At 38.1% G+C, this 14,916-nt stretch overlaps 1 protein-coding gene across 1 annotated transcript in view; it reads right to left on the bottom strand.

The window, feature by feature from the left end:
- lgr4 (leucine-rich repeat containing G protein-coupled receptor 4) overlaps positions 1-14,916 on the bottom strand; it is an 88,839-nt gene that overhangs the window by 32,516 nt on the left and 41,407 nt on the right. Inside the window, exons 3-4 of the mRNA XM_062030854.1 lie at positions 3,430-3,501; positions 1,904-1,975 (exon numbers count right to left, since the gene is read on the bottom strand). Coding sequence (XP_061886838.1) covers positions 1,904-1,975; positions 3,430-3,501 — 144 coding nt within the window. The remainder of the gene's footprint in view (positions 1-1,903; positions 1,976-3,429; positions 3,502-14,916) is intronic.

The raw sequence follows: 14,916 nt of genomic DNA, 5'->3' as shown, positions 1-14,916 counted from the left end.
TTTTTTTTCTCCTCTTGCTCTGGCATGCTTTTTGTTCCCCTTACTTCCTTAGCGGCACTAGCAAAACATAGCTTATGCTAATGATAATGAGAGCGAGACGTTTGTTCCAAAGAAAAGTGTTGTCATTACTTTGGTTTTGCAGCAACAGGCGTGGAACAAGTGACTGCACGGTGCAAAGTTTGTTTAAAAATGACAGCAGCACAACAAACTTATTTCAGCATCTGAAAACAAAGCCTCTAGCCGAGTGTGGGAAAAGCAACTCTTCATGAGACGCAACACACAGACAATGGGCTAAAAAGCAGCTTACTGTGGTGGAATCATTTATCTAAGGTATGTATGATAATAATATGTATGATGAGAAAAAAGCCCAATGCACATAGCTATCATTAAAGCAGTCGCTCTGCACATCGCCAAGCTGTGTGAATGAAAAAGCCTCTGTTTGTCCACTCACTTGATTTTTTTTATTTAGATACAATGTATAATATATTTTTATTTAAGTTTGGTATATATATCTGGTCTGAAAAGAACAACATTACACAAATAAAAAAATGTTTTGGACTTTTTGAATTATCTCAGTCATTTCTATTCATTGGTTTCTTTAAAAAGTATGGGGAAGGGGAGAAAGAAAAAAAAAAATCAGGAAAAAACAAATCCAATTTTTTTGTGAAAAAATATGAGATTTTATTTAATGGGCATATCACCCAGTCTTGACGTATTGGTACCCTTTTTTGTATTTAGGATCTGCATAAGTCCGGAAAATTTGAAATCAAAGCATGGAGCTTTTGCGGAGATATTTATTAAACAATCTTGCCTTTATTCATACTTCCACGAAATGAGCCATTTGGAATTTGCACAACTTGTGACGTTTTGTCATGTAAGCGGATATCTCCAACTGTAGAGTTTTAGCCGAAGAGCTATGCGCGAGTCTGCCATTGTTGTCCGACAATATAGTCAAAATGTTCATTACCGTATTTTTGTTGTGGGGTAGACTGGCTCGTACATGCACATGCATCATCCGCTGTTGCCATTTCTAATACAAAAGTAGCGTGTAGTTCTAACTTATATCCGTCAGTAGGCTCCTTTTGGAAGCGCTAAAAGCTACAACATGGCTGACTAGGAGAAGTCGCAGCCACGTAGATAAGACTGCCCACAAAACAGAGCATCATGAAGAGAAGGACGCCGTGGAACAGTTGGGAGAGTGGCCGTGCCAGCAACCTGGGTTCCTGGTTCGATCCCCAACTTCTACCAACCTAGTCACGTCCGTTGTGTCCTTGAGCAAGACACTTCACCCTTGCTCCTGATGGGTCGTGGTTAGCGCCTTGCATGGCAGCTCCCGCCATCAGTGTGAATGTTGTGTGTGAATGGGTGAATGTGGAAATAGTGTCAAAGCACTTTGAGTATTTTTAAGGTAGAAAAGCGCTATACAAGTATAACCCATTTACCATTTAGAAGGTCAAAAAGTGGTTAGAAGATGGTCTGTGAAACAACCTATGCACAATTTTGACCATAGAACCACCATTACATGTTATGTAGAACACAAGGAAGTGTTTTACATGTAGAAAAAAATATCATAATCTTTAGGAGCTGACATAAATAGTACAAGTGGTTTAGGGATGGAGCCCCAAGGCACACCTAATGTAACTTTTAGGAAGTCAGATTTTTATCCCGGCACTCTTACACTTCACGTCCTATAATTCATATAATTAATTACTGAATCAACCTACTGTATGTTGTGTTATTTCTATACTCTAAAGTTTTTGGAACAGCACATAGTGGTTTACAGTATCAATTGCCTCAGTGAGATCAATAAAAAGCACTGCACAATCACATTTGTTGTTTGATTAAAAAAAAAAAAAAAGCCATCCACGTGCATGCAAATAAAAATTTAGATTTAATAACTCACAGAGACTGGAGAAAATGAAGGTTCTTCAGTGCAGCGCTAGGTACCGTCTTAAGTTGATTATTCTGGAGCATCCTGAGGATAAAAAGCATTCATGTTTTCAATTCAACTCAAAATAAAAAAAACGGTATCTGCTTATACAACTACATATATTTCTAAGAATACTGTCTTTGTTGTGGTTAATTTGTAAACAGTATAATAAAACTATGCATCTGTTGGTTAATCAAATAAGATTACTTTAAATAAAATGTGTTTTTTGTGCACGGTTACAAGTGTCAATGTGCTTCAAAAAGGACTGAACGTTTCATGCCATTTGCCATAGTATTTTAGTATGACAAAATATAGTGTTTTAATTGCAATGTACATCGGTGTTTCCCATACATTATTTTATTTGTGGTGCAGCACCACAAATAAATATGGACAATTACAGAACATTTGGGGTCTGTTCACCCCTTCCCCTCCTAGATTTGGCTAACATATAGCAAAAGTTCATGGCAGAATAAAGGTGTTGATCAGCATGGTGACCAAATCTGGTTTCAGAGCATCAATGAATACTATGTGGTGTAACAGTACATGCATTTATATTCAGATTAATTTTGGTGTACCGAATTCCAAGGTTATCTTAGTTTCATGTTTTGAAATAATGTGCCCTTATTATACCAGCAAATTAACTGAACTGTGACCTTAAAACCATGGTACATAATGAACCGCAATGATGGTGTACCTTTACACCACTAATATAGTTATAAACCGTACAGTATACCCACCAAAACATACAGTACTCTAATACAAATGCTATAGCTTTCCAAAGATGCGAAAGAAAATCTCAGCAGTTTTAAACAATAGGAGTGAGTGCATGCTGTTTTATAATGTAGCATCCAGACAACTGCCACTGCTGCTTTTCAGAAGGTTGTTGGCCATACCCCGTCGCCATCAACAGCACAAATATTCCACAGCTCTTTTCCGCACATGCACCAAACACTTTTTCCTGTTTTGCACCAATTGCACAGCACTGTTACACCCAGTGAAGATAAACGTGCCTTTCACTCCGGAATTACATGAATAATATTACTGACCCATAACTGGGTCACTGTTAACATAACTCAAGTATACAAATCACCTTTGGTTTTCCTGCAACAATCTCACTTGTAAATCAACAAGACTTGGACCTGTATGCAGCATTGTGTGCCTTTCAAAACGTAAAAGCATATCTATACGCAGCCAAATGTGAAGTATGCAGAACACATTTTTACACAAGGTGTGTTGGCAATACACTATGTAAAAGTGAGAATTCCAAGTGAGAATGAATTAATGTTTTGGTGATATACTAACAGCGCCACAATGTTACACAACAACTTAGTGAAATATTTACTTTTCCAACACCCCCGTGGGTGGAAAACTTCACACTGTCACAGTGTGTGTGTGTGTGCGTGTGTCTGTGTGTGTGTGTGTGTGTGTGTGTGTGTGTGTGTGTGTGTGTCTATATGAGAGTGTTGACAGTGGTGGTGGCAAGGAGGGTGTACGCTTACAGGACTTTGAGCTGATTCAGTCCAGACAGGGCTTCAGGGTGGATGAGGGACAAGTCATTCCCTGCAAGTCTCCTAGGTGAAGAAGAAAAAGGGAAGTTTGAAAGAATTGTGAGACTCTTTTGTGGTAAACAGACAAACAACTGTATACTTCTGAGAAAAAAGCTAAGAAAACTTAAAAAAAAAAGTTTATTCAGCACTTTATATGAGGTTTAAATAATTCAAGCTGAAAATGGGACATGAGTGTCAAAGACATATCTGTCAAGGCTGTTGGCACATTGTCCGTCACCCATAAGAGATTAGAACTACTTTCCACATATCGCCTGTCTAAATTGCTTTCTCTGCCTCCCCCCATCAGTATGTGTTGTTTGTTTTAGAGACTGGCCCATATATATATATACACGTCTTAGGTAAAAGCTCAGTATGTGAATAGACCCATTCATACGCATGTTCTCTGTAACATTTGTAACTTATCCTCAGTTAACCCATAAAGGTTTGTGGGGACACCTCCCTTTCCTGTTGTAAATAGAAATTGTTCAGAAAAGTATTTGTGTGAATAAGCATGAAAAAAGACTGACAAGGACACAGAGTCCAAGTATACTATCAGGCCTGAGAGATTAGCGACAGATTTATCACCCAGCAATATGAGTCTGACCAGACTAAAAAACCCTGCAACAAGAGCTGCTGGGTGTGAGCCCAAGAACTAAGGCTGACTCTGTTAGAGGACCACATGCCTTTCACGTACCAGAGGAAAGGAACAGTAAAAGTAAGATTTCCTTCCAGACATGATTGACTTTAATGCAAATTGCATTCATATTAGTTTATCTTTCCTACTTTCTTGGTACATCTCTACTTCCCAGTCAGAAGAAAAGTGTATTCTTACAGTGGACTGATCTTTTCTTAAACTGAAATAAACAGTGATTGAGATAACAGTAACTTATAATAACAAAGGAAACAATATGAGGGCAAAAGAGGAAACATTTTGTATTTAGTGTGTCTATGAAGGTTTGCAGGATGGCTAATTAAGAAAATATGAAAAGCATGAATTCAGGCAGTAAGCCTACTGGCTGTAATGGCGCAGCTGAGTGAGCCTCAACTAGTTTTTGACCAGGAGAACAGTGTGATGTAAGTGAAGGCCAACAAACAAGCAATACCTCCGCTTGCACAATTCTTGGCAGTATTAATCTAATATGACATTGGCATAGAAAGAATTTCAGAACAGTCAAGAGAGAGATGTACCCATCAAAAAAACAAGAAACGTTTTGGAATTATAAAATATTTCACCCCACCATAATCTAAAGTGCATTCGGAAGGTATTTACAGCACTTCACTTTTTCCACATTTTTTTTACGCTACAGCCTTATTACAAAATGTTTTTTTTTGTTTTTTTTAATGCAAATGTATAAAAAAACAAAATCACATTAGTATTCACAGACTTTGTTCAATACTTTTTTGATGCACCTTTGGCAGCAATTACAGCCTCAAGTCTTTTTGAATACGATGCCACAATCTTGGCACACCTCTCTTTGGGCAGTTTCACCTATTCCTCTTTGCGGCACCTTTAAAGCTCCATTAGATTGGATGGGAAGCGTTGGTTTTCCTCCAGGATGTCTCTGTACATTGCTGCATTCATTTTAGTCTAATCAGGGAGGTGATCAAGAACCCTATGGTGACTCTGTCAGAGCTACAGCATTTCTCTATGGAGAGAGAAGAATCTTCCAGAAGGACAACCATCTCTGCAGCAAACCACCAATCAGGCCTGCATGGTAGAGTGGCCAGACGGAAGCCATTTCTTATTAAAAAGTTTGCCAAAATGTACCTGAAAGACTCTTAGACCATGAGAAACTAGATTCTCTGGTCTAATGAGACAAAGCTTGAACTCTTTGGTGTGAATGCCAGTCATCATGTTTGGAGGAAACCAGGCACCAATACCAACCCTACAGTGAAGGATGGTGTTTTTCAGCAGCAGGAACTGGGAGACTAGTCAGGATACTGGAGAAAAATGAATGCAGTAATGGACAAAGACATCCTGGATAAAAATGAACACTTCTCATCCAACCTGATGGCGCTTCAGAGGTGCTATTTGGAATTTTGCCTATCGTTCACAATCATTATGAAAGACATGACGATGGATGATGTATGTAATGTAGTAACGGGCACATTCACAATAACATTTAATATTTACGTATTTTGATCATTTTAAACATACATTAGCATTAATTTAAAAAACGCATCACGTTTTTTTTTCCGTTTTTTTCATCACTGATTTCTGCTCACTGCATACTTTATGAGAGGCAACAAACATAATAAAACATCACTTACCGTACAAAGTATGCTGTCATTAGGCTGCCAACTGCTAGGATGTTCATATATTCCCATTTATATTTAAAATGCCTCATATTCCTTGCAAAAAACCGGGAGGAACAAGCGCTTTCCATGTCGTTTTCACCAGTTCCAGGTCGTAAATAGCTCTCAAAGCATCCCAACTTGTCAGATTGTATCCTCAGCCATCTACTGTTCAGATGGGAGGCATGACTTGTGATCTACAATAAACTTACAGGGAACAGGAAAGCGAGGAAACAGCAGACCACTCGATGATGTAAACATAGGAACACACGGAAGTGGTCACGTCGCTGCTATAAATGTTTGTCAACGTTAGCGCTTATAATAACAATATCACTAATACTTGGTTAATATTCGAGTCACGAAATGTAAATAGAGTTTTGTTGGCACTTTTTTAATTGTTATTTATCGGATTTTATGGGCAAAATAGCGGAGACTTTTATATACGTTTACTTAAGGTTTAGCATGCATTAAATAGGAGGGGGTAACGCAGTGCTTCTCAAATATTTTCTGTTACGACCCCCCTAGGAAGAAGAAAATACCCCCACTCTTCACTGTGACCATAAATAATACAAACCCAGTTTCTATATGAGTTGGGAAATTGTGTTAGATGTAAATATAAACAGAATACAATGATTTGCAAATCCTTTTCAACCCATATTCAAATCGAATGCACTACAAAGACAAGATATTTGATGTTCAAACTTAAACTTTTTTTTTTTTTGCAAATAATAATTAACTTAGAATTTCATGGCTGCAACACGTGCCAAAGTAGTTGGGAAAGGGCATGTTCACCACTGTGTTACATGGCCTTTCCTTTTAGCAACACTCAGTAAACGTTTGGGAACTGAGGAGACACATTTTTTAAGCGTCTCAGGTGGAATTCTTTTCCATTCTTGCTTGATGTAAAGCTTAAGTTGTTCAACAGTCCGGGGGTCTCCGTTGTGGTATTTTAGGCTTCATAATGCGCCACACATTTTCAATGGGAGACAGGTCTGGACTACAGGCAGGCCAGTCTAGTACCCACACTCGTTTACTATGAAGCCACGTTGATGTAACACGTGGCTTGGCATTGTCTTGCTGAAATAAGCAGGGGCGTCCATGGTAATGTTGCTTGGATGGCAACATATGTTGCTCCAAAACCTGTATGTACTTTTCAGCATGAATGGCGCCTTCTCAGATGTGTAAGTTACCCACGTCTTGGGCACTAATACACCCCCATACCATCACAGATGCTGGCTTTTCAACTTTGCGCCTATAACAATCTGGATGGTTCTTTTCCTCTTTGGTCCGGAGCAGACGATGTCCACAGTTTCCAAAAACAATTTGAAATGTGGACTCGTCAGACCACAGAACACTTTTCCACTTTGTATCAGTCCATCTTAGATGAGCTCAGGCCCAGCGAGGGTTTTCGCCTTGCATAGGAGAGTTTTAACTTGCACTTACAGATGTAGCGACCAACTGTAGTTACTGACAGTGGGTTTCTGAAGTGTTCCTCAGCCCATGTGGTGATATCCTTTACACACTGATGTCCCTTGTTGATGCAGTACAGCCTGAGGGATCGAAGGTCACAGGCTTAGCTGCTTACGTGCAGTGATTTCTCCAGATTCTCTGAACCCTTTGATGATATTACGGACCGTACATGGTGAAATCCCTAAATTCCTTGAAATAGCTGGTTGAGAAAGGTTTTTCTTGAACTGTTCAACAATTTGCTCACGCACTTCTTGACAAAGTGGTGACCCTCGCCCCATCCTTGTTTGTGAATGACTGAGCATTTCATGAAATCTACCCACCTGTTCCCAATTTGCCTGTTCACTCGTGGGATGTTCCAAATAAGTGTTTGATGAGCATTCCTCAACTTTATCAGTATTTATTGCCACCTTTCCCAACTTCTTTGTCACGTGTTGCTGGCATCAAATTCTAAAGTTAATGATTATTTGCAAAAAAAAATGTTCATCAGTTTGAACATCAAATATGTTGTCTTTGTAGCATATTCAACTGAATATGGGTTGAAAATGATTTACAAATCATTGTATTCCGTTTATATTTACATCTAACACAATTTCCCAACTCATATGGAAACGGGGTTTGTATAACTTGTCTATAAAATTAAAGTTAAGTATACCTCTGCATGACATTGTAAGCTCATTAACATTAAAGGAAACAACACACTGGTCTTTCCTCATCTCCAACCGTAGGTTACAGTAAAGCAAAGTGCTACATACGCTTCATCATATTCTAGTACGACAAAATAGCATGTTCCCAGGGGTCACACGCACTGGACTTGGAGGAATGGCATACAATGTAACTAACAAATATATTGCAAATGACTTGCTGTGGCAATACCCAATGAGAAAGGTTGAAAGAAAACCACCTTTATAAAGTTGCAGGTTACTTTCTAATGTAAAAAAAAAGCACACACACTGAAGGAGATCAGGCATACTCATCATATCTGTTCAGTTTGAACATTTGGCAAGACAGAATAGAACACAGCAAAGCGTGACTAGGCACGAATGAATATTCTTTCCTGGTGTCAATTCCGGTCTGGCATGGTGCACCTTCTTTTTCCTCCCTGATCTTTTTTTCTGTCAATTCTGTGAGCACTCAAGACCGCTGATCTGGTTCACTGACATTGCAGCAGCTCTCATGAAAAGAGGCCCTCCACAAATGTTCATAGAGAAAAGCCTTGAGATTTGTCCAATACAAAGGTTGAATAAACAGGCGGAAAAATTAAGTCATGTCAATCAAGACATAATTTTCTCAAGACAATTAAGAACAGTTTAGGGACAGGCGATCACAATGTTTTATTTGGCATGTAAATGATAATAGAATTGTTTCAATATGGGTTGCAAAGGCTTCTAATTAAACTGCTGCTGTATGCGGTAACATATTTCGTAATTTCTAGTTGAATTATTTTATCAAAACTATTAACCTGATTGCTAATTTACTGTTCATAACTGGTTACTTCTTTCTGTAATACCGATTGTCCTACACTTGTGTTAAAGTGTATTAAGCATTTTTTCTTGAGTGATTTTGGCTTCTTCATAAGTTTTGGGTGATACTTCAAATTTGGGTATGAAGCCATCCAATACAAAGTAGGTACAGGGCCAGAAATGGCACTACAGATGTTCACATTTAAAAGGATCATTAAATGATTACATTTTTCATAACAACTTAAAGCAGACAAAAACACAGGATGGTGGTATAACAAAATTAATTTACATTACAGTTATTTCACTATTCCCTTTTAATAAATAGGTCAATACTGCAACTGCAAAAAAAACTACTAGCTCTTATTTCCTAAGTTAGTAAACAAAACTATTTTGTGATTAACAAAAATATAGATTTAATGACAATAGAATCGACCATATACTGATACTGTACTTGGTATAGTTACTGTCGATATTTGTACCGATCCACCCACCGAGTTTACATTTAGGAGCTCTAGCTCAGCAGTTAGCTATGCTTTTTAGTATCCTCCTACAGTGTGTCACATAGCATGTTTAGCTATTCCTTGTACTTTAGTCCCCCAGTGCTAACGATACCTGTAAGCAAAGCAGTTTATTTAGCGCCACAGAGGCGAGGATTAGTGGTTTAGAAGCTGCACTGTGAAGGGAGCTACTAGCTCGCTAGCAAGGACGCTACTTTGTGTTGAGGATGCCTGTTTGCTTATCGCTGTCATATTTGCAGGACACAGCTAATAAGTGTCGTCGACATGCATTATCAAAGACTTTAAAACTCCAAAAATTCTCAAAAGATTGTGCATTTTTCCATGCATGCAATTACAATTAATTTATATCGTAAATCGTCAATATCGTAACAGTTGTGAACATTTAAGGTAATAAATTATGACAGGAGAGGTCTGGGCTATTTTGTGGTCATAGAAATCATTTTGTTCAATTGTTTTTCTAAAGGCCCTTTTCCACCGCAGGAACTTTTACAGGAACTTTCTCATTTACCCCCCGTGTTTCCACCAAAAACTACCCGGGTGGATTTAGTTCTTCAGGAATCTTTTGGAGTTCTTGCCAGCTATTTGGGACTTTTGGAAGTTTCCCGGAACCTTATGTGGGGCGGGCTGTGCTGTCGAACACTGATTGGTTGAACACAGTTTGGAGCATTTCTAAAACTTATTTTTCAAACACACAACCGCCATCATGGAACGCTAGACGACTTGTTAATTTCCTATTTCTTGTGTATTTATATTTAACTAAATACTTAACAACGGAGAGAAAGAAGAACGGAAGGAACTTTCGATTTGCAGGAATTTGTGTTGGCATCTGTGTGCTAAAGCAGTGGTCCCCAACCACCGGGCCGCGGCCCTAGATTGGTACTGGGCCGCAGAAGAATTTTTAATGATTTTTTATTTATTTGTTTTAATTTTTTTTATTAAATCAACATAAAAAACACAAGATACACTTACAATTAGTGCACCAACCCAAAAAAACCTCCCTCCCCATTTACACTCATTCACATGTCAATATATATCAATACAGTCTGCAGGGATACAGTCTGTAAGCACACATGATTGTGCGTGCTGCTGGTCCACTCAATCTAACTTTAATCGCCAATATTTCCATAGCAATAATAAATAAGTATGGAGACAAAGGGCACCCTTGTTTTAGACCTCTTAATAGAGGTAGTGTCCCTGAGATGTATCCATTATTGATCATTCTACAGCTAGTTTTATTATATAGCGTCTTGATCCAGTGTAATAAGGAGTTGCCAAAATTGAAAAAAACTAAGCTTTTACAAATAAGAACAAGAAATAATTAGTTATTTCTGTTTTATGTCCTTAAAGTTATTAACCACATCAAAGCACACGCACTTAACTCGCGCCTGTTTGAGCAGCTTTGTGAGGAGATGGACGTGGCGCACAGACGCCTTCTCTTATACACAGAAATAAGATGGTTATCCCGTGGGAAATCACTGGCCAGAGTATTTGAATTACGAGAGCCACTGCAAAGATTTCTCTCAGAAAAGAAGTCACCGCTGGCAGAACATTTCAGTGACGAGGAATGGGTCGCAAAACTGGCTTACAGATGCGACATATTCAGCTTGCTCAATGAACTCAATCCGTCACTTCAGGGAAAAATGACGACTGTATTTAAATTGGCAGATAAAGTAGCTGCATTTAAAATCTAACTGGATTTGTGGGCACGGCGTGTGAACAGAGGCATATTGGACACGTTTCAAACATTGGCGGGGATTTTGCGTGAGACTGAGCCTGCACCTTCATTCACCAAGCTGCTGCACGATCACCTGTCTGTGCTTTTAAAAGAGTTTGAGCGCTACTTCTCAACTTCAAAAGACCCACAAACTGCCAAGGAATGGATCTGCGACCCATTTGTCAACAAAGCAGATGAATCCAGCATGTCTGTGCAAGAAGATCAACTGCTGGAGATCGCAAATGACGGCAAATGACAAAAAAATAAAATTAAAATTAAAATTATACTCATGTTATGTTGTTGGCGCAATGTGCTAATAAAGGTCCATATGAGTACACAGTGGATTCACGTTTATTATTTAAATTTTTTCATGACAAAAAAATAAATAAACAGCCCCCCCGTCCGCGCCGGTCCGCGGGACAAATTTTCTAGCGTTGACCGGTCCGCAGCTACAAAAAGGTTGGGGACCACTGTGCTAAAGAACGCTGATAAGTGGAACTATCTTGCAGTGTTTACACTCAGCCGCAGTCTTTAAACTCAATGCAGTATATTGTTGTTTATAATTTTATTACAAACTTCATTTTGATACGCGGAGCTACGAGAAGTGGATGGATTCTTTTAAAATGTATTTACAGATTAGTATGAAGCCGGACTTGAAGCAGCGACCTCTTCTGCATTCTACTCAGACTCTGTTGGATAAATGTGAAATAAAGGAGGCAGTACACAAGTGGAACAAAGGTAAATACCATCAAATATTAACTATTTACTATATTACAGGTTGTAAAAGTAGTCATTGACACTCCAGTTCAGTGTTTCCCACACATTTATTTATTTGTGGCGGCCCGCCACGAAAGAATTAAGGCCGCCACAAAAAAAATATTATTATTATTTATTTTTTTTGTCCTGTCCAGCTTCTCAGGCAAATCATATAGTTGATGTAGATGCCCATATCGGCTGTTCAGATTTACTTTACAAAAGAGAAGTGTAGGATCAAGATTTTGGAGCTCTTTGTTCATTGGATCAGATGTTTGATGAAGTTTTGTGTCTATCTACCACCACTACTGTTTTCTGTTTATTTGTTACTGACTGTGGTAAGACACCTGTGCCTCGGTTTCACTTTATGTTGTTGGTAAATAATATGGTTGTAGTAGTAGGCTAAAGTTAAATTATTTAGTATGCATCAATTAAAGGGGCAGAGCTTTAAGAGACATTTTAGCTTTTATATTTTTATAAGATATATTTTTTGTAAGAACCACAATTAATAAATATATTTCAGTGAATAACTTATTGTTCAAATCTGTATATAAATATGTACATAAAGTGTTGTAATTATATTGTAAAATGGATGGATGGAAGTTTAAAACAAAACTGTTATTATTAATTAGTAAGTATAAATTTTTTTAGCCTTTTTAGAGAAAGTCATATCATTGAAGTAAATTATGCAAATTACTCGATGATGTCATGGTGACCACGCCCATAACCACGCCCGTAGCCACGCCCCCACCACCACAGGTATCTTGGCAGTTTATGGGAAACTCTGCAGTTATGTAATTATTAGCCTTGACCCGAGTGAACAGAATGCTAATGCTAACAACCTAATGCTAAAGCTGATGTTTTCGTGTTTCAGCGTGAATTAAACGCGGACATTTATTATTTTTATATTGTTATTTACAACTGAAATAGATAAAAAGGAATCGCCTGACCCTCATTAATTCATCATTTACTGAGAAAACGACTATCTGACTGTTGGATATTGCGGACAAAGGCCTGACCTTTTATGGACAACTCGATACACTTTTATTTTTTTAAGTCAGATTGTTTTGTATATTATTACTTTGTATTTCATTTAGTTTTTAGTAGAATAACTCTGACCTAATATTGTCTGTTTATTTACATGGTATCAGTGTAAAAATATACTAAACCACTCCACTATACGTCATCAGCCTGTTTTGTATGAACAACCCTGAATTGTGAAATGCGGTGGAAACACAAACCATACACTTCTACTGGAACTAGAGGTTCCAGGAACCAGAGGTGTGGACTCGAGTCACATGACTTGGACTCGAGTCAGACTCGAGTCATGAATTTGATGACTTTAGACTCGACTTGACAAAATGTAAAGAGACTTGCAACTCGACTTAGACTTTAACATCAATGACTTGTGACTTCACTTGGACTTGAGCCTTTTGACTTGACATGACTTGCTACTTTCCCCAAAACCTAAAGCTTAAAAAGTTATTTGGGAGCGCTCCGTATCTTTCATTTTGTACGTGTCTGTCTATCAGCGTGTGTGCTGCGTGTCAGTGTGTGTGCTCTCAGTACAACAGCCAATCAAATTAGATCTACATTGTTTTCATCACACAGCATTCAGCCAATCAAATTGCAGGACAACAAATGAACAAGAGTTGTCAAACAACGCACCAGTGATAAAGATTTATACCAAAGTTGGTTTCGTTCGGGTATAAAAACTACGACTTGGTCTACAAAAAACGAATTGCCGTATGCAAATCATGCAGTTCGAATATTACAGACGAAGACGCAACAACTTCCAACTTCGTTCGACATTTGAAGTTGCACAAAGAAGGGTAAGTTTTGAATGTAAGCTAACGTTTATTGGCTAAGTAACATGACTTTTATTTGCTGTGTAGTTAAATCAGTGAGGCTGTAAACTCACTGCTAACGTCATAACCATAGACATCTTATAAGTAGACGCAGCATCGAGCGCTACTGCCTACTGGCGCAGACGAGACGCGGGGCCGCCATCTTGGAGTGGTGATCCGCTCCACTCAGTGCAATTCATTTGGCAGGAGCAATGAACTGTCAGCGCATTTAATTCATTTTACCTCACTGAATACCACTCATTTTCACGCGCTTTTTTGTCATACGTGTAGCTATGATAACGGACACATGTTTTATTATTCATAGTTTGCTTAACAGTAATATAATATTCTTATATGCTATAAGTGACCAGACGTCCGAGATCAAAACTGGGAATATAAACCCAGAGAAGGGGGAAAAAAACGATGAGCTATTTTTAAGTTGAAGAAACAATATGATTACGTTATATATACATGCGTATATCCTACATAAACAATGTATGAATACATTAGATATCTATATATCTTATAGACTGTATCTCTGTTGCTGCAGCAGCAGAGAGTTTATTCTGCCTTGACACTTTGTATTGATATTTTGTATTACATTCTTCCCTTAAATGATAATGTTTACAGTGATTGTTATATATGTATTTTTTATGTATGTCGCTTTGGATAAAAGCGTCTGCCAAATACTTAAACATATATAAACACCTGAAACTCTTTATATCAGCTAAAACCACCAATCTGTTTCACTGGATTCAGAATAAAACCAAATTCTGTTTTACCCAACAATGTTAGTATTTGAATATTGTTACTTGAAGACTTATTCCTGTTTACAATTATACTGTTAAGAAAGTATTGTCTTATATTTTGCCTAAAATGAGAATGCATTATAATCAATGGCGGCTGGTGAATTTTGTTTTAGGTGGGGCTGAAAGTTTGTAAACCAAACCCCTGTAGGGGCGTCATCCTCCCCCAGAAGATTTATTTGTGATTTTCACATACAAATATTGAAGATCTTTGCTCCTTCTCAACTCTGTGGTAATGTTATTTTCATAAAATACAACCAATAGTACATTAATGTTAAATCTTACTTGTGAAAAGTAATCCCCCGATTCCTATTTTCAACAGTCCGCTCATTTGAGCAGGAAAACGCTGAACACCAGCCCGGCATCTTTGTTTTCTACCTGTCAACTGTCAGTTTAGGCTGCTCGCCGGCTCCTCATCACCACTTCAAGATGCAATTTGCTCGCGTCACAGCAACCAATACTGCGTGTACTTACAAGATGTCTGTGGTTATAACATCATTTCAAACACAGGAATATGTTGCGTCCACTGCAGTTTGCCACCTTATTCATACTTTTTGTCAAGTGATTTTTTTAAGC

This window comes from Entelurus aequoreus, linkage group LG02 (genome assembly GCF_033978785.1).
Source record: "Entelurus aequoreus isolate RoL-2023_Sb linkage group LG02, RoL_Eaeq_v1.1, whole genome shotgun sequence".
Classification (NCBI taxonomy): Eukaryota; Metazoa; Chordata; class Actinopteri; order Syngnathiformes; family Syngnathidae; genus Entelurus; species Entelurus aequoreus.
This window is presented reverse-complemented; position numbering and strand designations above follow the sequence as displayed.